Genomic DNA, 25,389 nt, shown 5'->3' on the forward strand with positions numbered 1-25,389 from the left:
TCAGGGGGTGAAAAACAGCGGATGTCCGTCATGCTTGCTTGCACAGCAGATGGGCATAAATTACTCCCATTCATAGTTTTCAAGTGAAAGACTTTACTGAAATCGGAAGTGTTTCCAAAAACTGTAATTGCATGAGCAGACAAAACTGGATGGTTTTCGGAGGACATGGTGCTGGAATGGATTAGGCATGTGTGGAACCGTTCTCTTGGCGCAATGCTTGGTTTACGCAGTCTGTTGGTATTAGATGCGTACGCAGGCCATACAACACCTGCAGTAAAACTAAAATTAGACAAAAGCAAAACGGACATCAGTAATTCCAGGTGGGATGACGTCAGTTTTGCAACCACTTGATGTCTGTTTGAATAAACTGTTTAAGGACAAGTTTAAACACATGTACACAGACTGGCTTTCAAAAAGCAACAGACAATTGACACCAACAAGAGGTGTAAAACGCGCAAGTTTGTTGCAAGTGTGCCAATGGATTTATAATGCATGGAAGTGTGTTCCAAATCAGACTGTGCAACAAGCATTTATTTTATAAGTGTTGCTACTCTGCATTGCACAGGATAGAAAAGCATGGAAAGCTGCATCATAGACTGCTACGGACTGAACACAACAACAACACACTCTGCACTTGAAGTCATCACTAAAAATCTACTACGAAAATCCGACAGGCAAGACTGCTTGGGATGTATGTCAATATGGCCACCTCTACATTCTGAATTTTTTCCTACCTGTGATGGTTGCTAATAGGAACTTTTATGAATCGTGAATCACATGCAGTATTCTCTTAACCATAAGAATAATACGAATGTAAACATTATGCCATGTATTCTTTTGTGTTTGCTGCTATCTCATTTAAATCCTGTCTGCCTAATAAAACTATGAAACTAGAGTCAGACAACAGCAAACACAGAAAAATATACATATTATGTCATGTTTACATTCATATTATTCTTATGCTGAATAGTGTACAGTCAGAAATGAAGCATGGCAACTGACTGGATTTTTGAATCTAAAATGACTCTAATTTCTGTGCAGAGTGTAATGTAGTAAAGAGGCATCTGCAAAGAATTTCAAATGGAGAAAAATGTTCGCTAAACTTTAGTTCAGAACATCTTCTATCATAAGCAGTCTATTATGTGGTTCTTGTTGATCATTATCAAAGAATGCAGCAGTGTAAGCAACAACAAATAGCAGTGTCTTGCCATTGTTTTGCTAATGAGACAATTCCTCTCTTTTTTTATTGTAAGCGGTGGTAGTGCGCACAAAAGCAAGCCATGCCGTGAGCGGCGACGGGTCATAAACACTCATTATCAGAATGTGACAAACAACACATGACACAGTACAATAATGCATTTTCAGCTTAGAGTGACATAAACACCTATAACAAAGAGAACGGCACTTATCAGAACTAAGCAAAATAAGCAATTGATTCAAACCAGATGAAGAACGTCGAAAAGGAAGGGTACCTGTATAAATACGGATGGAGCGCCTGATGCATAGCAATGGCTACCTGGTAAAGCTTAACTGCTAAGCTTACAACTCAAACCAAACTACTGTAGCTGTATCTTCAAACATTCAACCTAAATTGCGTCTCATGTTACAATGGACCAACTTTGTTTTGATTTGGAGGTGCTGTCTAAAACTTTTCTCTGCCCTTGGATTTCGAGTCTCAAATTTCAGGTGCGGCTTAGATTTGGGATTTTTTTTTTCCCTTGATTTCGAGTCTCATTTTTCAGGTGTGGCTTAGATTAAAGTTCGGCTTAGAGTTGAGTAAACATGGTAATTGCAAGTCCCTGAAAGTTTTTGACTGAGTGCTTTGAAATTTTGATACAACTTTGCATTGGAATGTGTGTGCATTTTTATATAACTATTCTATACGCAATATAGAATTTTTTATAAATTCAATAACAGGGAAACATTATTATAAAAAGATCTTAAAAAGTTACACATAAAAAAGTTTCTTATCTGCTCCGATTCCCTTAGTGGTTCACAAGCACTGCCACAAATGTGCCCAGCAGAGAAAATGACCCAGTCAACACAAGACAAACTTTCTTCCTTCAAAAGCAAAGGAAGCAGATATCATTCTGCTGGGTATCACAGCGCACTGGAATCTGAGGTAACAAGTGTGGGGACCAGGTAGCGAAGGAGACCTACAGGGGGCATAGGCTGCCATCTCTCGGCTGAGAGAGAGAGCCATGCAGCTGGGGGGGACGGTGTGGCTGGCAGTGAGGTACAACAATGTGATTCGTGAAACAAACCATACAACCATACTGTTCCTCACACCACAGTCACCCCAACAGGATGAAGTAAGCTTGACTGTCTCCAAATAGCACACTGTCCCCTAACATTTGGCTTCATATTGTAGCAAGGAGAACAATGCCTGTGGTATACAAATTATTATACGCCACATTTTAACTGAATGCACCTTGTACTGTGATGAAAGGGCAGAGTCAAATTTAGGTGATGGTCTGCCCACTATTTCACGTGACGATAAGACGAGCATGGTAAAGGTTTTAAATTTTTGTATGGTGTCTGGACTCCATCCTATGCTTTTAGGCTCAAGTTTTTAGTGTGTTGCAGAGTAGCTGGCTGGCTCATCTGTTTTATTCCACTGATCAGCCAGCCACAGTTATCTGCTCTTCTATTTTAACTCTTTCCTCTGAATTTCTCTTTTCGTTCTAAACTTCAAAATGGACAAACTGCATGATTTGTGTGTGTGTGTGTGTGTGTGTGTGTGTGTGTGTGTTTTAGTGCATTTTTATTAAGTTTTATTATTCTGCCACTTTCTTCCAGAGTTGTCTAACAGAATTTTAGTGTGAGTACTAAAGATCTTTCTGCCATGTGCCCAGAATATATTATCATCGTCTACATCTATGTGACTACTCTGCTATGCACAATAAAGTGCCTGGCAGAGGGTTCAATGGGCCACCTTCAAGCTGTCTCTCTACCATTCCATGCTCTAATAGCGCGCGGGAAAAGCGAGCTCTTAAATTTTTCTGCGCGAGCCCTGATTTCTCTTATTTTATCATGATGACCATTTCTCTCTATGTAGGTGGGTGCCAACAGAATGTTTTCACAATCGGAGGTGAAATTTCATGAGAAGATCCCATCGCAACGAAAAATGCCTTTTTTTTAATGATTGCCACTCCAAGTCACGTATCATGTCTGTGATACCATCTCCCCTATTTCGTGATAATACAAAACGAGCTGCCCTTCTTTGGACTTTTTTTATGTCATCCGTCAGTCCCACCTGATGCGGATCCCACACCGCACAGCAATACTCCAGAATAGATCAGACAAGTGTGGTGTAAGCAGCGTCTTTAGTAGACCTGTTGCACCTTCTAAGTGTTCTGCCAACGAATTGCAGTCTTTGGTTTGCTCTACCCACAATATTATCTATGTGATCATTCCAATTTAAGTTATTTGTCATTGTAATCCCTAAGTATTTAGTTGAATTTACAGCCTTCAGATTTGTGTGACTTAGGGCATAATCAAAATTTTGCGGATTTCTTTTAGTACTCATGTGAATAACTTCACACTTTTCTTTATTCAGGATCAATTGGCACTTTTTACACCATACAGATATCTCATCTAAATCATTTTGCCATTAATTTTGGACATTTGATGACTTAACAAGATGGTAAATGAGAGCATCATCTGCAAACAATCTAAGACGGCTACTCAGATTGTCTCCTATGTCGTTAATATAGATCAGAAACAATATAGGGCCTATAACACTTCCTTGGGGAATGCCAGATATTAATTCTATTTAGCTCAATGACTTTCTGTCTGTTACTATGAACTGTGACCTCTCTGACAGGAAATCACAAATCCAGTCGCACAACTGAGGCAATATTCCATAGGCACGAAGTTTGATTAGAGGATGATTGTGAGGAATGGTGCCGAAAGCATTGTGGAAATCTAAAAAACATGGAATCAATTTTGATTCCTTTGTTGATAGCACTCATTACTTCATGTATATAAAGAGCTAGTTGTGTTTCACAAGAACAATATTTTCTGAATCCATGCCGACTATGTGTCAATGAATCATTCTCTTTGAGTTATTTCATAATGTTCGAACACAATATATGTTCCAAAACCCTACTGCAAATTGACATTAGTGATATGGGCCTGTAATTCGGTGCATTACTCATACTTCCCTTTTTGGGTATTGGCGTGACTTGAGCAGTTTTCCAGTCTTTAGGTATGAGTCTTAATCTGAGCGAGCGGTTGTACATAATTGCTAAATACTGAGCTATTGTATCAGCACACTCTGAAAGGAACCTGACTGGTATACAATCTGGACCGGAGGCCTTGCCTTTACTAAGTGATTTAAGCTGCTTTGCTACACCAAGAATATCTACTTCTATGTTTCTCATCCTGGCAGTTGTTCTTGATTAGAATTCAGGAATATTTACTTCATCTTCTTTGGTGAAGAAGTTTCGGAAAACTGTGTTTAGTAACTCTGATTTAGTGGCAATGTAATCAGTGAAGTCACTGTTCTTACTGCGCAGTGAAGGTATTGACTACATCTTGCCACTGGTGTGCTTTGTGTATAACCAGAATCTCTCTGGGTTTTCTGCCAGATTCTGAGACAGAGTTTCGTTGTGGAAATTATTAAAAACGTCTTGCATTAAAGTATGCACTATATTTCAAACTTCTGCAAAACTTTGCCAATCTTGGGGATTTTGTGTTCTTTTAAATTTGGCATGCTTTTTTCATTGCTTCTGCAACAGCGATCTGACGTGTTTTGTGTACCAGGGGGGATCAGCACCATTACTTATTAATTTATGTGGTGTATATCCCTCAACTGCCATTGACAACTATCTCTTTGAAATCATTTCACATCTTTTCTATGCATACATGATCATGTACGCTTACATCATCATCATTATCATCATCATCATTAATGACTTCCCATGATTATTCAGTATGAGCTAAAGAAGGAATGGTTGATGCTATCCAACAACTCATCTCTCCTACTCTCCTGTGGCTCACTACAAAGTAATTGCATTTTGTTTGATTTCTTACACATTTATCTTTACATGTGTATTGCACTATATTTCTTGTTTGGTGACAAACATGTTCTGTTAACTCACAGTACTTACTGTTGACAACAGTATTGCCTGCTTTATTCTTCACCCTCAAGCTTGCATTCAGCAGTGCTCAGTTTGATCTCAGGTCTGTTTTTCTGGCAGTGCTTGTGTTATGTTAATAGCGAATTCTAATAGTTTGGATGTGTTTACTGATAAAGAGTTTGCCGACATGCACATTATGTATGTGTTCCCTGAAAGCAATGGACAAGTGGCACAGTAACAGTATGCTGAACTGTACCAATAGCAACGCCACACAAAGCACCATACTTCAGCATCTGCTTTGTTATAATACTGTGTGCTTTGTGTTGTATACTTTAGTAACTGAATATTACAAGTTTTATCACTGTTGTGAAGATATTTTCACACAAAGGTAACTTGGGTAATAAACTAAACTAATCATACTTACATTAATACTATGTAATAAGTCACTGGAGGCCACAGCTCTGTTACACCAAAATACCCACAAAATATTCCACATCAAACTCTGAAGTTCAAGTTCCCTTGTACATGCTTCATATCCATCAAATAACACTAAGAGGTCTGGGAGGCTAATTATAAATGTATAGTATTATTAAATGTGTGCTCACACATGTTATATAGCATATTATATAACTGATTTCAATAGGATTTAGTAACCTATCTATAATTAAATACTGTTATGCACTGTACTGTGAATCACTTAATCTTCAACATTCATTGGTTTCCAGCAGAGCTCAGTGGTATTCTTGTATGCCAATGGTATAGTCAGTGCTCTTAGTTGTAGGCTGCCAGCTGAATGAATGTACAGGGTGGAGCAACAGAAAACATGAAGTCAGTACAATCAGTCTTCTACTGAAGCTGGCATTGTTTCTGCCTTGTTTTTGGGACACTTTGTTAAGTATTTATATGGTTTATATAAAAAAAATATTGAGCCATTAATCATAGAACTAACTCATGAGAGTAACATTTTAGATTGCTTGGTTACAGCATTGGCCAAACATTTTGACTCAGTTATTGTAGAGTACAGAATTAGAGGTCATAAGGCTATTATAATATCACTGATTATGGATGTCAAGATGATTGTAAAAATAGATAGGAAGATATTTCTGATAAGTAACTGCAATAATAAGAGATTTCAGATTACCTGAGGAGTGAAAATCATTCATCTCTGAGGCTGAAAATAGACCAAGTTCAGGACTACTGTACAATGTGCCTTGGACAGATATATGCCACGTAAAGTTGTGAGGGATGGAAAAGACCTACTGTAGTTTGACAGCCAAGTTAAGAAGAATTCCAAAAGCAAGAGAGCTTCAGCCCAGATTTAAAAATAGCCAAAACTGTGCTGGTGTAAACTGTAGCCAGCACACCAGTCAGCAAAGAGGTTGAGAGAAGATCGATAGTAGGCACTGGAGCAAGCTTGCCTAACAAGAGAGAGGCCAAAGACAGACTCACAAGCAATTTGCTGCCTACACCCTCTTGACTGCAAGTATTTAGACCACCACCGCTGACTGGAGGGGTCAGTTCCAGTCAGTCACAGAGCCAGTCACAATCAACTCAGTCACTATTCTAGTTGGCGTTTGTCAGTTCACGTCACCAGCTATGAGAGTGTAGTGTTTATAGTGGAACTTATACTTCACCAGCAGTGAGGTTAATGTGGACTATTACGGAAGAGCTTGTACCACAACACATGGACTTGCTTAAAGATAAGTAGCTTCCTGTTCTTGTGAATAAAGAACCCTGTTAATACATGTGTGCAGCTGTGATAGGATACCGGCCACCAAACAACATCCTCTCCCTCGCTTACCCTGGTACAAGACTCTACAGTGGCTGACAACACAACAGTGGCAACAAGGATAATTAGTGCAGATTGAAGTTAATCAACTTGGCCAATGATTTTCTTGCTTCTCTTGTGTTTTAGCTTGCTGGAGTGATCATTTTGCTAATTTTTTGTGGTGGTCCTGTATGCATTCCAGGAGTGGAGCTGCAGAACTAATAAAATTTCTCTTTTCAAAGGCTTTGCTTGATTTTTTGATATAACGTATTTGTGTAAACCACAGCTACCCATCCTACTCCACCCCCTACCTCAGCCACAGACAACCAATGTGATGGATCTATCACAAATTTTTCAGTTTCAGAACAAACAAATTTCTACCTTGCTGACGACGGTACAACACAATCTGGCTGCACAAGCTGCACTGGCCACACAACCGCAAAAGATCAACAAAGCAGCCCAACAAGTGCTGCCGACCGGCATACCAACATTCCAGCAATTCAATGACACAAAATAAGAATGGCTCGAATACCTGACTCAGTTCCAAGCACATTGTCAAGTTCATCACGTTCAAGGTACTGTAAAACTACAATAATTTCTTTCGATTGCATGGTCCCCAGTGTTCAGGCTGATACAAAAACTATTTCAAATGGCCTCTCCCAACGAACTCAACTATGACCAAGTAATCGCTGCATTAACCAAGTACTATGACCAGCAATTCCAAGTAGCTGCAGCCAGATATCAGTTCTTTTGCTTGCAGGAAAACCCAGAACAGACATACCATCAGTGGTACATGGAATTAACGGGCATGACTAGGACGGGTAAATTTAAGTGTACTTGTGGCAACTTTTACAGTGATTTAATGATAAGGGATGCAATAACATTCAGTGTCCCAGATAGTAGAATATGGGAACAGATCCTAAAGTACACTGATCCATCACTTCTCAAGTATTGCAAGTCTTTGAGCAATATGATTCGGGTGCCATAGCAGCCAATAAGTTTGTTCAGGCCCAGATTTGTCAGGTCGAGTCACCCCTTGCTTGTGACCACCCCAAGCAGCCACAACAATGAGCATGTACACAGCTGTGCGAACAACCACATAGACATGTAAACAAGCCTGTGAATTTAGTGAAGTCTTGCCCTAGATCTTTTGCTAGCCATAAAAGATGGGATTGCCCATCACATAACACAATGTATTACACATATGGAAAAAAAGGCCATATCCAAGCAACTTGTTTGCAACGACACAAAAACGCCAATTTTGCCCGCTCCCAGAAAAAACAGCTTGTGCACAGGCAGTGCACGTTGTGTTTTCAAAACCTATGACAGGTTCCGACAAAAGTAAGATTAAGATTGTGCCTTCATCTCGCCCTAGTGCTGTGCAACAATCTTCTAACAAATTATTTGTCTCATTATGCATTGCTGGTCATCGTGTAAACTTTCAGTTAGGCACAGGTGCCTCAGTAACTTTGCTTAATCATGCCACATATGAACAGTTAGGCTCAACATGCCTTTCTAAATCTAGCAAGCACCTCACTGCTTACAACTGACAGGAAATTCCAGTGCTTAGACAGTGTAGTTTACCTACCACTTACAAATCTCACACCAGGACAGTGAATTTTACTGTGTTGAAATCACAAGACAGTGAGAACATTTTTGGTTTATATGCCTTTGATCTGTTTGACTTAGCATCCACGAAAACGTGCTTTCCATATCAGCTTTTGCACCAAAAGACAGTGTCGCTAGCTTGCTTAACGAATTTCCTGAGCCATTTTTAGAAGGAATGGGAGAAGCTAATAACTTTGTAGTGCATGTTACATTGAAAGACGATGCACAGCCTAAGTTTCTCCAGCCCCCCCCCCCCCCTCCCCCGATCCAATTGTTTTAAGAGATAAAATAACCACTGAAATGAAAGAATTGCAAGATAATGGTCACATTCGCATCTGTGTTGACTTCAAGTCTACAGTCAACCCACAGACAGTAGTTGACACTTGTCTGTTACCTCACCCTGAGGAACTCGTGGACAGGCTTGGTGCAGGACATTACTTTTCTAAGATACATTTGCGTGGTGCCTACTTGTAGATTCCATTGGATGAAGAATTACAGAAAGGGTCTGTTGTAAATATGCACATAGGACTGTTCAAGTATTTACATTTGGCCTTCGGCAGTGCTTTCACACCCGCCATTTTTCAACATTACTTGAAACAGCTGACTGCAAAAGGGTCATTTTGTTCAAACTACTTTGACAATATTGTTGTTTCAGGTTGTAAACCAGAAGAACACACTGCCAATTTGTGTATTTTTTTTTTCAAGTGTTGTCAGAAGCAGAACTCAAGTGTCATCTCAAAAAGTGTGACTTTTTTCAAACTGAACTACAGAACTTAAGTCATATGATAAACAGTCAGGTTGTGCACCCTTGCCAATATCATTTGCTTGCAATACATGACCTACCTGTTTCTCACAATGCATCTGAACTGAAGTCAGAACTAGGCAAGATGACATACTACATTCGGTTTATACTGAATACCACTCAGATCACGGCTCCACTGCATCGCTTGTGTTGCAAAAATGTGCCTTTTGTGGGGACTATAGATTGTCAAGACGCGTTTCAGAAATTCAAAAATGCTTTGCTAAGTGACAGATGTTTAGTACATTTTGACCCTGCCAAGCCAGTAGTTTTGCAAGTTGACACTTCTTTCTACGGAATCGGCACTGTGCTTTCACACAGAATTGGTGGACATGACAGACCTATTGCTTTTGTGTCAAAGTTGCTCACTCAAACTCTGTGCAATTATTCACAAATCGCTATTGTGTATGGTGTGACAAAATTCCATCACTATTCGTATGGTTGCATGTTCTATTAATGATATATTACAAGCGTTTGCAGTCCTTGTTTCATCTGTCTAATCCGGTTCCTACATGCACTGCTCAAAAACGGCAATGTTGGGCTTTGTTACTTTTGCAGTATCAGTATGAAATTGTGTACAGATCTACAGCAAAGCACAGCAATGCAGACGCCCTATATCACCTTCTGATTGGCTCAGGCTTTGATTTTGATGTGTCTGCTGCATCTTGTTGCCAAATCGATGTGCAGGACTCTGAATTGCTGGAATCATTTCCCTTGCACTAGCAAAAAATTGCACAGTCCATGGAAACAGACCCATATCTCATTACATTTGCACGTCTTGTAGGCCTTATTCATTGAACAGTATCCAGAACTCAGTTGTGTGCCGATATTTTGCATGTTGGCCCAACCTTTCAGTTCAACAGGGTGTGATTCTAGTTCAAAATGACAGTGGACAATCATGTGTTCTTATTCCCAAAGTGTTACAAAAGGATGCATTGCGATTGCTCCACCACACGAAGGACATTGGGGAATTGTTCACACTAAACAGTTAGCGTGTCAGCACTGTGCTTGGCAGGGCACGGATGTCCACATTCAACAGATAATGTCACAGTGTCGTGCATGCACAGAAAACCAATCTGCTCTGCCACAGACATTTGAAGCTTGGCATAAGACTCAATCACCATGGCAACAAATGCACATTGGCTTTGCAGGACCATTCTGGAACACTCGTTGGCTCATGGTGGTAGACTCTTTTAGCAAGTTTCCATTTGCAGTGCCCATGGCTTCTACCGCATCATGTAACACCATTCAATTGTTGTCTTCCACATTTTGCACAGAAGCTTTCCCCGAAGTACCTGTCTAGGACAATGAACCACAGTTCACTTCACATGATTTTGAACAGTTTTGTGAATGAAATAGCATTCGTCATCTAGCAAGTGCTCCATTTCACCCGCAGTCCAATGGAGAAGCAGAATGCTTCGTACGCACTTTTAAGCAACAGATGGCCACACTTCATACCACCCACATATGGGAACAGGTGTTGCAACTCTTTCTTGCCTCCTATTGCTCCCACCCACAAGATGGACCATCACTGGCGGAACTTCTGCTTAGCCACTGCCATCAGACACTACTACACTTCCTGCAACCACTGCAGCATGTGCCACCGCCAATGGTCTGCAAGTATCGCTGAGCGCTGCAAATTTTCTTCTTTTCAGGATTTATCTCAACCGTGGGCACTGGGAAAGAGGGGGGGGGGGGGGTTTATGTGCTGGCATAAGCTGTCCCAGCAATCTGGTCAGCAAAGAGGTTATGAGAAGATTGATAGTAGGTGCTGGATCAAGCACGCCTATTAGGAGAGAGGGCAAAGACAGACTCGTAAGAAACGCGCTGCCTCCGCCCTCTCGATTGCAAGTATTTAGATCACTGCTGCTGACTGGAGGGGTCAGTCACAGAGTCAGTCGCAGTCAGCTCAGTTACTAGCTCAGTCACTATTCTAGTTGGTGTCTATCAGTTCACGTCACCAGCTACGGGAGTGTAGTGTTTATAGCGGGATTTACACTTCACCAGCAGTGAGGCTAATACAGACTATTACGGAACAGCTTCTACCAAAACACATTGGCTTGCTTAAAGATAAGTAGCTTCCTGTTCTTGTGAATAAAGAACCTTGTTAATTCGTGTGTGCAGTTGTGTTGCAGAAAGAGTACGCTAGCCACCAAACAACATCCTCTCCCTTGCTTCCCCTGGTACAAGACTCTACAGTATCGACAAGGACACAAAAGAAACCACATAAACAAACAGAAATTGAGCTAAGCCACAACTAACGTAAAGTGAGCAATGTGTGAAACAACAAACAAATTCAGGAGTACTATTGTATCTATTGAGCTGATGGATCAAATCAGAATTTTATTGTCTCATAACTAGAGACATGCATAATAAAAACCTTAAAATATGCACACAAGTATGCATGGAAAAATACTTAAAAAATGCATGAGAAGCATCGAAATATTCAAGATCAAATGATAAAACAACATGGTAGTTATAGCGTGCATTATATCTCAAAGTCAAACCTGTGCATGTCAATTATGAGGAACAGTCCCGCACCACATGAAAAATCGGTACATTTAGAATCCTGATGTCATTTCCTGAATACTTTCTGGTAGAGGTTAGGAAGGGGGCCTTTCTGGGACTATTTTCTAAAAGTTTGCAAAATGGGGAGACATACTGTGCTTCAAGAATTGTTCCTTTCTTGCTATTGTTGTCGGTAACAAGTGGATGTGATGTGAGTGGGTTGCAGTGAAACAGTCATTATGTACAGGACCAACTTCGAGATATATCGCACACAGAGGGGCATACTCAAAAACTCCATATCATCATATTTAAAAAACAACATACAATCATGAATTTTTTTGAACAGCATTAACTTTTAATTAATACTACTGGACCAAAACATAGTTTACAATTTATTCTATATTTTTCTACTATTTTAAACATAAATGACCAAGAGTTGTTTCAAATTTTCAGTAGTAAGATTGTGTCTTCAATCACTCAAAACATTTTTATAAGCAAAAACGTACCATTCTACATCAACTGAGGTAACTGGGCAGTATTTGGATTTGGGTGCTATGTTGGCACTTATTGTTTCTGGTAAAAGTTCACCTGTCCCATTAATAAAGCTATCAATTTGACACAAGGGTTCAGGGGTTATTTTTTAAAATGTTTTCAAACTTTTCTTTAATTTTTCTTGGGAATACCTCCGGCAATGAGGAGTTCACTAGAATAATTTTATTCACTAACTGAATAGATTCATTCAATGCCAAACCTTGACTTTCAAGCCTTTTAATACTTGCAAGTATATGGGGAAAATGAGTGCTAATCACAGCAATGTCTTTTTTAATACCGGAATCAATAAAAGCTTCCTTGCAGTGACAAACTGCCAAAGCCTCTACACTATCGAAGTCATTTATTACCCCTCTAATGGCTTCGAAATGTTCACTGTAAAACAACAGAGCTTCGACTCACATACCTCAACCAGTTACCCCTGGTTCAGGAGGTAAAGGCACAATTGGTAGTTTTTCTTTGTAGCTCTTGATGTGTGCAGGAGCCTTTAAGAACACTTTCTTTGTGGATGAAATCAGTTTATTTACATTCACAAATGTGGAACATACTTTTTCAGCAAAGCAACATACTCTGTGAGCAAAGCATGTCACAAGAATCAAATTGGGATAAAATATTTTTAGGGCTTTTCCTGCTTTGAACATATAGGGAGCAGCAACTGAAATAAAGAAACACCATTTCATCTGGAGACGATTCTGGAAATATTTTTCTAATACCCTCAGTCATAAAACTGGCAATCGTAGAATGATTTACTTTTTCATGTTCTTTGCAGGCTGCTAATAGGAAGAAGAAGGCTCTTCTTTTAAAGCACCAACAATTAAATTTCCAATGTAACGTTTTGTACACGTTTTTGTAAACTGAAATCCAGATAATGCTGGCCCTTTAGTTATTGTGTATTTCTTCCAAAACATTTATGTAAATTGTTGGTATGTAATTTTTATGCAATGCTGATTCATCTGGTATATTTTGATTTAAGCAATATTTGTGCAGGAAGCCTTTGAGGACTGGGTTTGTAAGTTTGTGAAGAGGAGTATTGCTTGCAATGAATGCTTCACGCAGATCCATGTTAAACCAACTTTTTTGGTTATCTTTGGGAAATCCCTGCTACTGCAGCTTGCTGTTGTCAGAAGTTGTTGTCGTGGTCCTTTCTTCTGCATTCCTGTTATATGAAGACTTGTCTTGACATGCTGGTCAGTTTGAAACTTTTTTTTGCACGAAATGTTTTTCTCGTAAACTCGACAATACAAACAATTCCGTCATATGTAAATGTTTCAGGATGGTCAGCTATCCACGAAATGATGTTTCTTTTTTTGGGTGGCATGGCACACAACACATTACACACTATACATTGTAGACACGTTCAACTGTGTACAAGTAAATAGAAAACTAAACTGAAATAACGGATGTGCAACTAAAAGCTTGCACAGCTTAATTTAATCATTGCCAATGCGTACAGTATGACAGCAGAGGGGATTAACCAGGGGTGCGGGCGCAGGAGCAATGGCTCTGTCTGCCTGTCCATGTTCCTTTTCTGTAATGATTTTGCTAGGCAGTGGCCTCTCAGTTAGCGATTGCACACAGTTCTAGGTCATGGTCAATCTGTGAGACATCAAAACTAGATCAAGCTAGAGACCGCCCATCTAAACTTTTAAAATATTATAAACATAGAGCAAAAATATGCATCATCACTAGTTTTTAGTTAAAATATGCAGTAACCGGTGGGAAGGAGCCAAATCTGCAAATGCATATGCAACATGCTAATGCATACAATCCAGTCTCTACTCATAATATCCATGTTAAATCATTGATCTAGTGTATAGGAGACATGTCAGCTAAACCAGTAAATGTACCAAAGCTATCTGTCTGAACACTCAGTGCCCATAATAGAACTGATATGAAGGATGACAGAGAGAAGGGCAAAATACTAAATTCTTTTTTCCAAAACTGTTTCACTGGGGAAAATGGTACTGAGTTTCTTCTTTGAAATCATCACATGAACAACAAAATTGCAGATACTGATACAAGTAATCACAGAATTGAAAATCAACTAAAATTGCTCAATAGAGCAACTATAGGCCAAAATAGCTGATGTCAGTCTGTTGTAGTAGAGTTTATAACATGTTTTATGCTTTCATATTATGACCTTCCTGCAGACCAAAATTCTCCTCTGCAGGAATCAGTGCGAACTGAAGAGCCCAGCTCGCTTTGTTCATCCATGACACCCAGAAGGTAGTACACTCCAGCACCTAGGTTGATAGTGTGTTTCTTGACTTCTGGACAGTATCTGATACTGTACCACACTGTTGCCTAGTGAACAAAATAGCACCGTTGGGAATATGAGACCAGGCTTACCATTGGATTGTAGAGTTTCTAGAAAACAGATCACAGAATCTCAATTCTTCATGGACAGAAATTTTTTGTCATCAAAGAAACTTCGGGTGTTGACAAGTGAATGTTATAAGGCAATTTCTGTTCAGAACATATGTAAATGACCCAGTGAATAATGTGAGAAACCGTATGACACTGTTCCAAGATGACACTGTTGTATAAAGAGAAGTGAAATGCAGGAAGACCAGTATAGAATAAATCCTCAGTGCAGGGATTAGCAGTTGACAATTAATATAAATAAATGATATCAATATAATAGAGGGAAACATTCCACGTGGGAAAAATTATATATAAAAACAAAGATGAGGTGACTTACCAAACGAAAGCACTGGCAGGTCGATAGACACACAAACAAACACAAACATACACACAAAATTCAAGCTTTCGCAACAAACTGTTGCTTCATCAGGAAAGAGGGAAGGAGAGGGAAAGACGAAAGGAAGTGGGTTTTAAGGGAGAGGGTAAGGAGTCATTCCAATCCCGGGAGCGGAAAGACTTACCTTAGGGGGAAAAAAGGACAGGTATACACTCGCACACACACACACACACACACACACACACACACACACACACACACACATATCCATCCACACATACAGACACAAGCAGACAAGTCTTTCCGCTCCCGGGATTGGAATGACTCCTTACCCTCTCCCTTAAAACCCACTTCCTTTCGTCTTTCCCTCTCCTTCCCTCTTTCCTGATGAGGCAACAGTTTGTTGCGAAAGCTTGAATTTTGTGTGTATGTTTGTGTGTCTATCGACCTGCCAGCGCTTTCGTTCGGTAAGTCACCTCATCTTTGTTTTTATATATAATATAAATAAATGTACGTACATCACATAAACAGGATGAAAGACCTGTTATTGTCTCATCACACAATTGTTGAAAGATTACTGGAAGCTGTCATAGCCATTAAATACCCGTCAATGTGCTAAGGAGAAATTGAAAGTGGAACAACCACACAAAACTAGCCATATTAAAGGCAGATGCCAACTGAGATTCATTGGAAGAATCCTGAGTGGGTGTAGTCCACCTACGATAAGTGTAGCTTACAAAACCTTTTTCCACCAGATGTTTGACTACTGTTCCTCGGTGTGAAATCCTTACCACATAGGAATGACAGAGGAAATAGAGAAGATACAAAGAAGAGAAGTAAGTTGCATCACAGGCTCATTTACTAAATGCAAAACCATCACAGAGAGGCTTATGCAATTTCAGTTGCAGATGCTAGGACGGAGGCATTGTGCATCATGGTGAGGTTTGCTTCTAAAATTTTCAGAACATATGTTCCTAAAAGTCAACCAATATATTTCTCCCTTCTATGTATATCTAGAAAAAAGAATGTTAAGGTCAAATCAAAAAGATCTGAAATCACATGGTGGCTTACCAACAATTGTGCTTTCCACGCATAGTTTGTGCCCAGAACAGGAAAGAGGGGAAGTGACAGTGACACACAAAATACGTAAGGTGGCTGGTGGAGTATAGATGTAGATGTAAATATTTTTCCCCTTGCACATTATTAATGCATGTCAGGCAACTCATTACATAACAGTCCTTTTTTTCCCGGTGTATGTAATTCCAGTTTTTTGCCCCATGACAGAAGTAGTGCTGACAGCTGCTAGACAGTATGCATGATAACAACCTGGATAAGATTAGTGCCAATTGCTCATGTGTTAACTTTTTGTAATGCTTTTTATTATGTGACATTACAACTGTGATTATAAAAAGCTAAGTTTCTTATATTCTCAGTCACATTTCTGGTGATGAACTGAACACAAGCTGAGTGATAAATAATTTGTACACAGCTTAAAACTGCATTTTGGAAAGTGTCATTTTATAAGCAACAGAGATCTGCAGATTAAGTATTTTGCTTGCTCTTTGCAAATTAGGAATTCTGCTCGCTCACACTCAAGCGTGCCAAGATTGGGCATCATTTTTTCAAGTACGAATGTCTGGACCAGGCTGCCTGTGGTCGAATTACACTATGCTGGTCAGAGACCGCCCGGCCTGGCAGGCTGACAACTCTTATGTTGTGGCTGTCATTACAGCTCTGTTGTGTGCAGGCTGGTGTTGCTTCTGGTATATTCCTACTATATTCCTGATGGAACTATACTCATATCAATTTAGTTATGCTGTACTTGTATATTCCTGCTTGTTAGCAGATGGTGCTTTAGACAACAAAGAACATTTGCAAATAGTTAAATGTCTCACAGACCACATCAATTCTCCTGTAAAAACCGCCATGTCAGCTCAGTACTGCATGCAATTATAGAAACATAAACTCAATTTTAACTATTTATAAACTTTAGCAGGTGTGCATGCATTTTTTTTCCATGCAGTTTCTGTGTTTACAAATAGTGCTCTGTCTAGTTTGGTTTTATGATTAGGGTAATCTAACTATTATTTTTCATCATTTTGTAATTAACCTAAAAATTACATTGGTCTAAGTTCAGTTTGTTATGTATGGTCCAAATTTGGGCTATAGCCACATTTTGGACCATTTTGCCAATATGATGAACCTGTGCCTTTTTTGTTCTATAATGCTGAACAAAAAGCTAAAATATATCCTGCGGGGGAAGGTAAAGACAGGGAAGGAAACCGATATGACCAAAGTGATTCATGCAGTCAAAAATAAAACTTTATGTACACTGAAGATTTCAACAATATTTAATGTGCCAGAAATGATTTTGCAAGCATTTAGTAAGGCTGAAGTTTCTGCTTCAAAATTAATTTAATGGAAAATGGGAAGTAAACTCGTGTTAGATGCAAAGTTAGAAAAAGGAACTAGTGTCTTATCTACTTCACACAGAAGAGAAATTTTATGACTTCACAGTTAGTGACAAGGGATGATCCATTTGAAAAGGGAAAGGAGGAAGAACTTGGGTGTATCTATTTTTGCAACACGATAAGAAATGGATAAGAATTAATTGCTTTCGTTATATAATGTGTGGCCTCCTATAAGACCAGAACAGATCATTCTTCATTGTAATTGGTCATTGCTAAGTGAAAAATTTGTATATATTTGGAGTTTTCCAAACTTGGACTGTTGAAGCCACATGAGGGTCTGATGCAAGGACCTAATCACTAGTAACTTATTTTTCTTTCCTGCAGTGTCAGAGACTATGCTGATCCCAAGTGAATTTTGTCAGCTTGCGAATGCGACATTGGCACCATTTAATAACTTGCATTTACTTGTGAAGGAAGACAGATGACAGTGTCACTAAATTCTACTGTAATTTTAGCTGTATGCAGGTTGTTTGATAAGTCTGACAAATAAGCAGGAAAAAATGTTTGTTTCATAAACACTTCACCTTATTTCTTGACATAGCCTGCTTTGAGGGATGTACACTTGGTCCAATGATCATCCAGCTTTTTCTTCCCATTGGAAAAAATTGGTTTTGTCAAACTCTGCAAAATACTTATTGACTGAAACTATCAGTTTCTCATTTGATGAAAATTTCTTCCCAGCAAGCCAAAGTTTCAAGTTAGAGAACAGAAGGAAGTCACTTAGGGTAGTCTGATGAAAGAGTGGTTGAGGAACCAATGCAAAGCCCAATTCATGTACTTTTGCCTCTGTTATCACTGATGTGTAGGATGGTGCATTATCCTGGTGAAAGAGCAGTTTTTTGCATACTAATCTTGGTCTCTTTTCAGCCAGCCAACAATGAAGCATAATACAGTCCAAGTATGATCTTGCCTTTTCCAAGTAATTCCTTTGGAATACCGAAAAACAGTGACCATCACCTTGCCAGCTGACAAAATGGTCTTTGCCTTCTTCAGTGCACTTTCACCAGCCTTTGTCTATTGTTTTCACTGCTGTTTTGACTTTGGTGTGTAATGATGGATCCAGGTTTCATCACCAGTCACAAATCAGGACAAAAAGTCTTGTGGAGTTTGGTTGAACACTGCCAGATGTTGTGTTGAAATGCTGTGCCAGATGCACTTTTGGTCAACTATGAGCAATCACGGCACCTATCTCACACACAGCCTTTTCACAGCCAATTCTCCATGCAGGATATTATGCACTCACTCAGTTAAGATGCCTGCAGTCTCAGCAATCTCACAAATTTTCATTCGGCAGCCTTGCATTACCATATCATGGACCTTCTAAATTGTTTCCTTTAAAGTGGCATGAATTGGATGGCAGGAGCGCGCTCCATTTTTATGGTGCTTGTCCAGCCACATTCAAATTCATTAATCCAGAAGTAAATGGTCCTCTCTGATGCTGCAGTCTGCAAGAACTTCATCCAATACTGCTTTGATTTGTGCAGCAGTCCAATACTTCAAATAAAAATGTCTAATAACAGCACAAAACTTTATTTTCTCCATTTTCAATCGCAGTTGACACAATGACCAATGCAGACAGCTGTCAACAATGAACTGTATGCTGTTGAAATTCTTTATATGATCCTTAGAATAATCAACCTTACCAACCAGAAGACACAACTAAAATGTTCCCTTTTGTCATGGAATTTAACCTGACTTATCAAACCACCCTTGTCTTTCACTTACAGTAACGTATTGTCTAAAATATAGGAAGCGGTAAACTGCACACCATCACACTTCTTCAGTACAAGATTTGTAAATCAAGTGAACATGGTTCACAAATAGCGTCCTGACTGTTACTAGTTATGAAAAGGTAAATGTTTTATTAAGAAGCTAAGATTTCATACTACCATAAGTGAAAATAAAATCAGATTTTTTAACTGCACACTTGTCAAAACAGATCGAGAAATGATATGGAATTAAAAATCATGCAAAATGAAAATCAGAAGTTTTCTTTTTTCACAAGGTAAGTGAAGCACTTGATGAAAAATAAGTCCATAAAATGATGTGTAAAGAACGAGCATGAGGGAAGTCACATGCAATTGTTTCCTGCGAGAAAAGTGACAACACTGGCATATGCTAGACTTTCACAGAACTATGTGCACTAAACACTTCAAGTGAGCATAAATGCCAGATGCGGAAGCTATGGAGTACCATGCATCCAAAATGCTTTTTTGATGACCAGCATACTAAAAATTCATCCACACAGACGTAGCCTGGACAATATTTGAACCAATCTATATCCAGTTCACAGCAAATTATTAAAGACTTAATGTCTCAAAGATCCATATTACCATTTAAACCAAAAAAATACCCACTGGTTAAACAAACTGACATTAATAGTCATGCACTAAATGAAATACTATATGCAAAATTCCTTAATGTTGAACAACAAGCTAAAACTAAGTCAGCACAGAGATCAAGTGCAAATCTGGAAGTTCACTGGCATGTTTTGTATTTAGAAGTGTGCTGATATGAAAACCACAATGCTAGCTTCTTTTGCACACTTGCACTCCCTATTCTATAATGGAATTATCTCTTGGAGCGATGCACCAAAAGCAAAGAAAGTATTTATTCAGTAAATGTAGGCAGTAAGGCTTTAAAGAAGAGGAATTTTCAAAGATCTATGGGTTATTACTCTCATTTCACAGTGCATATACTCTTTAAGGATGTGTAATGTTAGTTTACACAAAAACTGGTTCCATGTGGACTGTCTCCTTGATTTAGTCACAGTGTGGTTGTATAATCATGTATAAAGGTTTTCAGCAAGCTCTCATTGAACATACATGAGGAACTGGGAACCCTTATGAATTCAAAAGAAAATTAAAAGTATACCTTGTTAGCTAACCCAAAAAATTATCTAGCTATCTAGATCCAAGGATTTAAGATGCCTGATAGTCAGATGACAAGTAACAACACTCACTATGAATAGGATGCATGCATGTAAATGTCTGCCGTACAAGTACAGTTGTGTAGATGTTAGATTGACTGTAGGAGACATATAGCAGCAGTAGCTTCTTTCATAGCAGTAGCTTTCCTGTTCATTTTCTAATATTAAATTTCTCCTAAATGTGAAAAATAGTGCCTGACAGTTTAAGGATAGTTAATTATTATGGAAACTTTTAACAGCTGCTTCTCTTTATCAGTTTAAAGCCTGAAAGTGCTAAATCCCTGAGCTTGTCCTTCACATTAATACCTATGAACAAAAAGACAAAAATCTTACTGCTGTGAAGTTTTCTTTATACAAAGCTCAATCTTACAAGTATTATGCTAGGAAATTGTCCGTGCTATGCTGACTGGACAACAAAAACTACAGACATAAAAGTAAGTGCTCTAGACCACAAAGTTATTATTACTCAGGGTGAAACTACATTTATCACAGTGTTTATAATTACTTGATATTTAAAAGCCTTACTTGAAGCTGATATTCAATAACAGGAAGTTCTTGGTTTGGTGTTGGACCAAACTGTTTCCGAACAGCTGAGTAACGAACTGCAATGGTTACAGCCTTTGCCAGCAATGCAGCCGATAAATTAGCAGAAGTCACCAAATAGTGAAGTGCCAGTTGAGTTTGGACATCTGTAAGTACAAACATTGACTAGAAGGATGAGGATTTTAAAACATAATATTATGAATCAAGCTAAATAACTTCTATATAGTTGAGTCAGCGTAAGTTTATCCCTGACAGTTGCAATGAATTCAGAATGGTAGCTTCATGTGCCTACTTCGACCAATAATATAATGCAGTTTTGTTAACATCTCTATGACACCACCTTAGTGTTGTCACAGCTGTTTAGATGGCTATTGTTTTTGCCTACATCTTTGCCTACACTTTGAAATTGAAAGCTTGCAACAGTGTTGCAAGCTGTTGGGGATCTTCTTATGCCATCTCAACAACATAACAGTTAAATATTCATCATAGTTACACTAAGAAACAATAGCTTCTACCTTTTTCTCAGTTTTGTAATAAGTCAGAGATAGATTGTTTGTTAGAAGCCATACTTGGTAGAAGCATACATGGAGCAAAAACAGAGCTGAGATCTTACATTTTTGAAACAGTTATGATAATTATTGATTTGTTGCACAAATATTAAAAAAAGTTAATGCTACTGAGACATTACCTCACCTATGACAAGGTAAGAGGGGATTTAAATAAACAATCATCAATGTTCTACTTTCAAGGCATTGCTTACAAATAAATCTGGCATGAAAACATAAGTGTGACTGTTTTACACCAAATGGCTCATGGGCCATCTACATAAAAAATTTCCAATTACCTAGACTCCTAAATTCCTCATCCAGTTCAAATTCATTGACGATTTCTTTATTAAGTGGACCAATGGTGGGGCCATCCTTATTCTCATTTTCCAATAATCTCATTATTGCTCCCATTCATATCACATGGTCCTCCTGAACTTAGTAAGCAAGTGTGCTTAGTCTCAACATCCACCTCACTGATGGCTATGTAAAAAAAAATTCTCTGTTCACTCTATGACTATTCACTGACTACTTCTGCAACCAGACATACACTGGTGACTGGCAGGTCTCCAGGCTCTGTCATCCAGCTTACAAGCTGGCAGGCCAGTACCAGCTGGTGTATGCACCACAAGTATGTAAACTTTCCAGACAAGCACCAAAATGCCAACACAGTACACTTCAACAACGATGGCACTGCAATCAAATCATGTATTCCAAGCAGAAATCCTTTTGCCTGTCTATCAAACCACCACCAAATGTCTAGCAGGCGGCATTCACTTATGCTCTGAGAATTACATTTGTCCCACCCAGCAGTCAATCCTTCAGAACACAGGCATTCTGTCAGCATCTACTCTGGGCACTGGGCTGGTCAAGTCCAGAACCCCATTAGTTGGAGCCCATGCTCATCCTTTAAAAATAGTCTTCACTCAGTGTATGCTCTGGGGTTTACGCCTTCCTATGTTAGTTGTCCCACACTGAACCAGACACTAACCAGGACTCCTGCATTTCAAAAGAGTTACTCACCAAGTGTTATTTCTTCTTGCAACGCAGTCAAGAACTCTGCAGTTACTTACCAATTGTTCTCTCTTCTCGTAACTGACAAAAGAACTCTGAAGTGTTCATTATGTTGTAATCAAGAAAATCTGTTCTTAGTCTACTTGAGAGATGGTATGTCTTCATGCTCCATGTAGTGATCCCAAAAGAATGTTTGCCCTCTATGAAGCTCCACTTGCTGATTAGGAGTGGGGTTGTGTCACTGCTGTTGTGATTACTGGGTACCTGGTTATTTGTAATAGAATTGTAGATGCTACACACTCTGTAACTCATTCACCATCAGAATGTCCCTCCCCCTCAGTCTGGCCACTCATGGACAATACACATGCAGTAACATTTAGTCTTTCTTTCAGTACACTGAAGATCTTACAGAACCCTATGTAGACTAAAATTACTCTCTGCACCTTCTCCAATAACAGGTCTCTTTTGCTTTACCCCATATACAGTCAACACCCGTCACATATCTACACATTCACAAGAAAGAAGCACCCTGAATATCGTCTCCACACTGGTCAAAATAGCATTTTGCTGCACAGTCAACCCACACAGGATATTCTTATCTGTCCTATGCCACTTCTGTCCCAAGCTCTGTCCTCACAGATCATAGACCACATAATATGCACGAGCAACATCTATCTTTACAAGAATGTGAATATAGAAGATGGAAGGGGTTAGCTGCTTTCCACTCCTTATTGACCTCTCTCTGTACACAACAAACCATGACACTGTGGATTACAGCTGCTATTATGTATATATGCAACAGTGTGCATATCAGTTTCATCAATGATCCAGAGAGATCCGGAGGATGAGCTGATTACTTTAAAGGATTAAAAACCCTTCAGTTATCTAGTGTGTCTATTCAATTAATAAACATTTTTCAGGTGAACAATGTTCAGACGTCCTTACAATTCTCCTCAGCTTTGTTTGTTATTAGCATTTACTAAGTTTCAACATTTAAAAAGTGCTAGCAACAGAAACTGCATGTCAATAACACAGCATGAAACCAAAGACTTATTTTAAAAAAAAAACCGCATACACACACACACACACACACACACACACACACACACACACACACACACACACACAGCAAGATAGCTGCTATATTGTCTCATGGGAATCTGCAGTATTGAGATCTTCAAATTATTTTTTTTATCCCTATTTGTCATTGGACAAATATTTATTATTTTTAATAAAATGATGCTTTTGGTATTTAATTTTTCATTTCACAAAGAAATCATTTTTAGGCTGTTCGCATCTTACAACAGTGACAGTTACATGCTATACAAATATTTAACACAGTAAACTGTATTTGAATAACAATTACCATCAAAGGTCATGGCATTTGCTGTCCTTGTATACCTGCCAGAAGGTGACACATCCGCAAGGCTATTAAGCAAATTTTCTTGTGGTATACGGTATTTGTTGAACATCAGAAAACCAGTGTCAACTCCATTTTGCCCAGTCTTCTCACCCACATTACCAACAATAATTCCCGAGTATGACATAAGAGTCATAGGATCCCTAATTGGTACCAAGAAGTAGTGCACACCATGATTCACACTATCTCCAGTGATAAGATTTGCAGAAACCACAGCATGTGTACCACTAATTCCTGCAATAACAACAAAAATTAAAGTCAATGAAAACTCCATTGTGTGCTTATGAAACAGAAAACATTATTTGAAATTTTTAAAAAAATGCAGTTTAGAACTAACACACACACACACACACACACACACACACACACACACACACACACACCACTTCCAAAAGTCTCCAGGTACCATACTGAAGGAGCTATGAGTTGTGTTAAGCCAGGGCTTAACAACTGGCCGGTTTTGAGCGCGAGTACTCGCGTCTGCTCAGGCACGTGCTCGCGAGCAGGTGCAAGGTCGCAGAGTGGGGAGGGAGGGGAAATGCGCGCGCACGTTTGGATAGGGCCGCAGCGTGCCTATTGAATTCGCGCCGACTGAGTAACGTTTAAAGTACTGCGATCAGCTCTAACAGTCACTTCGCTGGTTAAGAATCATGTCAAGTCGCCGTTGTGTAACCCCAACCATGCTTTCGCAGTTCAACCCCCATTGGGAGGAATTGTATCTGTTTACAGAAAAAGATGGTGTTGCAAAATGTTTAGTATGTCACAAAACGCTGAATTCTTTTAGGAAATTTAATTTGCAGCGACATTATATGTCGTACCACGCGAAAGACTACGGAAGTGGAAAATGTAATGGACCAGATCGTGCACAGGAAGTTATTAAACTTAAAAGGAAGCTATCCGAAGAAGATCTGGACGACGAAGAAAAATCAACTGAGGCAGCTCTCAGAGTGAGTTACAAAATTGCATTGCTTTTAGCAAAATCCCTGCTCCCCATCACCAATGGCGATTTAATAAAAGAATATTTGGTAGTTGCCGTGGAACATTTGTGTCCATCTCAAGTTGAACAGTTTCGGATTGTGCCATTATCTAACATGACCATTATGCGTCGCATACAGGACATGGCAGACGACGTCCAAAGCCAGCTCGCAAATATCCTTAAAGATTTTATGGCGTATTCTCTATCTCTGGACGAAAGTGTTGATATCACAGGAACAGCGCAGCTTACCATATTTATTAGAGGTGTTAACAGAGATCTTCAGGTGAGGGAGGCGCTCCTCGATGTAGTAGCCATGAAGAACACTACAACCAGAGGTGATATTTTAAGTAGTGTTGAAGAAAGTATTGAAAATATAAGATTGTCGTGGAATTCTTTAGTTTCAGTGTCTGCAGACGGTGCACCAGCGATGACAGGGAAAAAATCAGGTACCGTCGCACTGTTGAAGGAGAAAAT

At 39.1% G+C, this 25,389-nt stretch overlaps 1 protein-coding gene across 4 annotated transcripts in view; it reads right to left on the reverse strand.

Annotated features, from left to right (window-relative positions):
• Positions 1–25,389, reverse strand: part of LOC124786282 (peroxisomal acyl-coenzyme A oxidase 3-like) — an 86,392-nt gene that overhangs the window by 25,383 nt on the left and 35,620 nt on the right. For all 4 annotated transcript variants that reach the window (XM_047254249.1, XM_047254251.1, XM_047254250.1 and 1 more), the window contains 2 exons: positions 23,886–24,173; positions 20,943–21,106 (listed from right to left, as the gene is read on the reverse strand). In XM_047254249.1, the coding sequence (XP_047110205.1) occupies positions 20,943–21,106; positions 23,886–24,173 (452 nt within the window). The remainder of the gene's footprint in view (positions 1–20,942; positions 21,107–23,885; positions 24,174–25,389) is intronic.

This window comes from Schistocerca piceifrons, chromosome 1 (genome assembly GCF_021461385.2).
Source record: "Schistocerca piceifrons isolate TAMUIC-IGC-003096 chromosome 1, iqSchPice1.1, whole genome shotgun sequence".
NCBI classification, from domain to species: Eukaryota; Metazoa; Arthropoda; class Insecta; order Orthoptera; family Acrididae; genus Schistocerca; species Schistocerca piceifrons.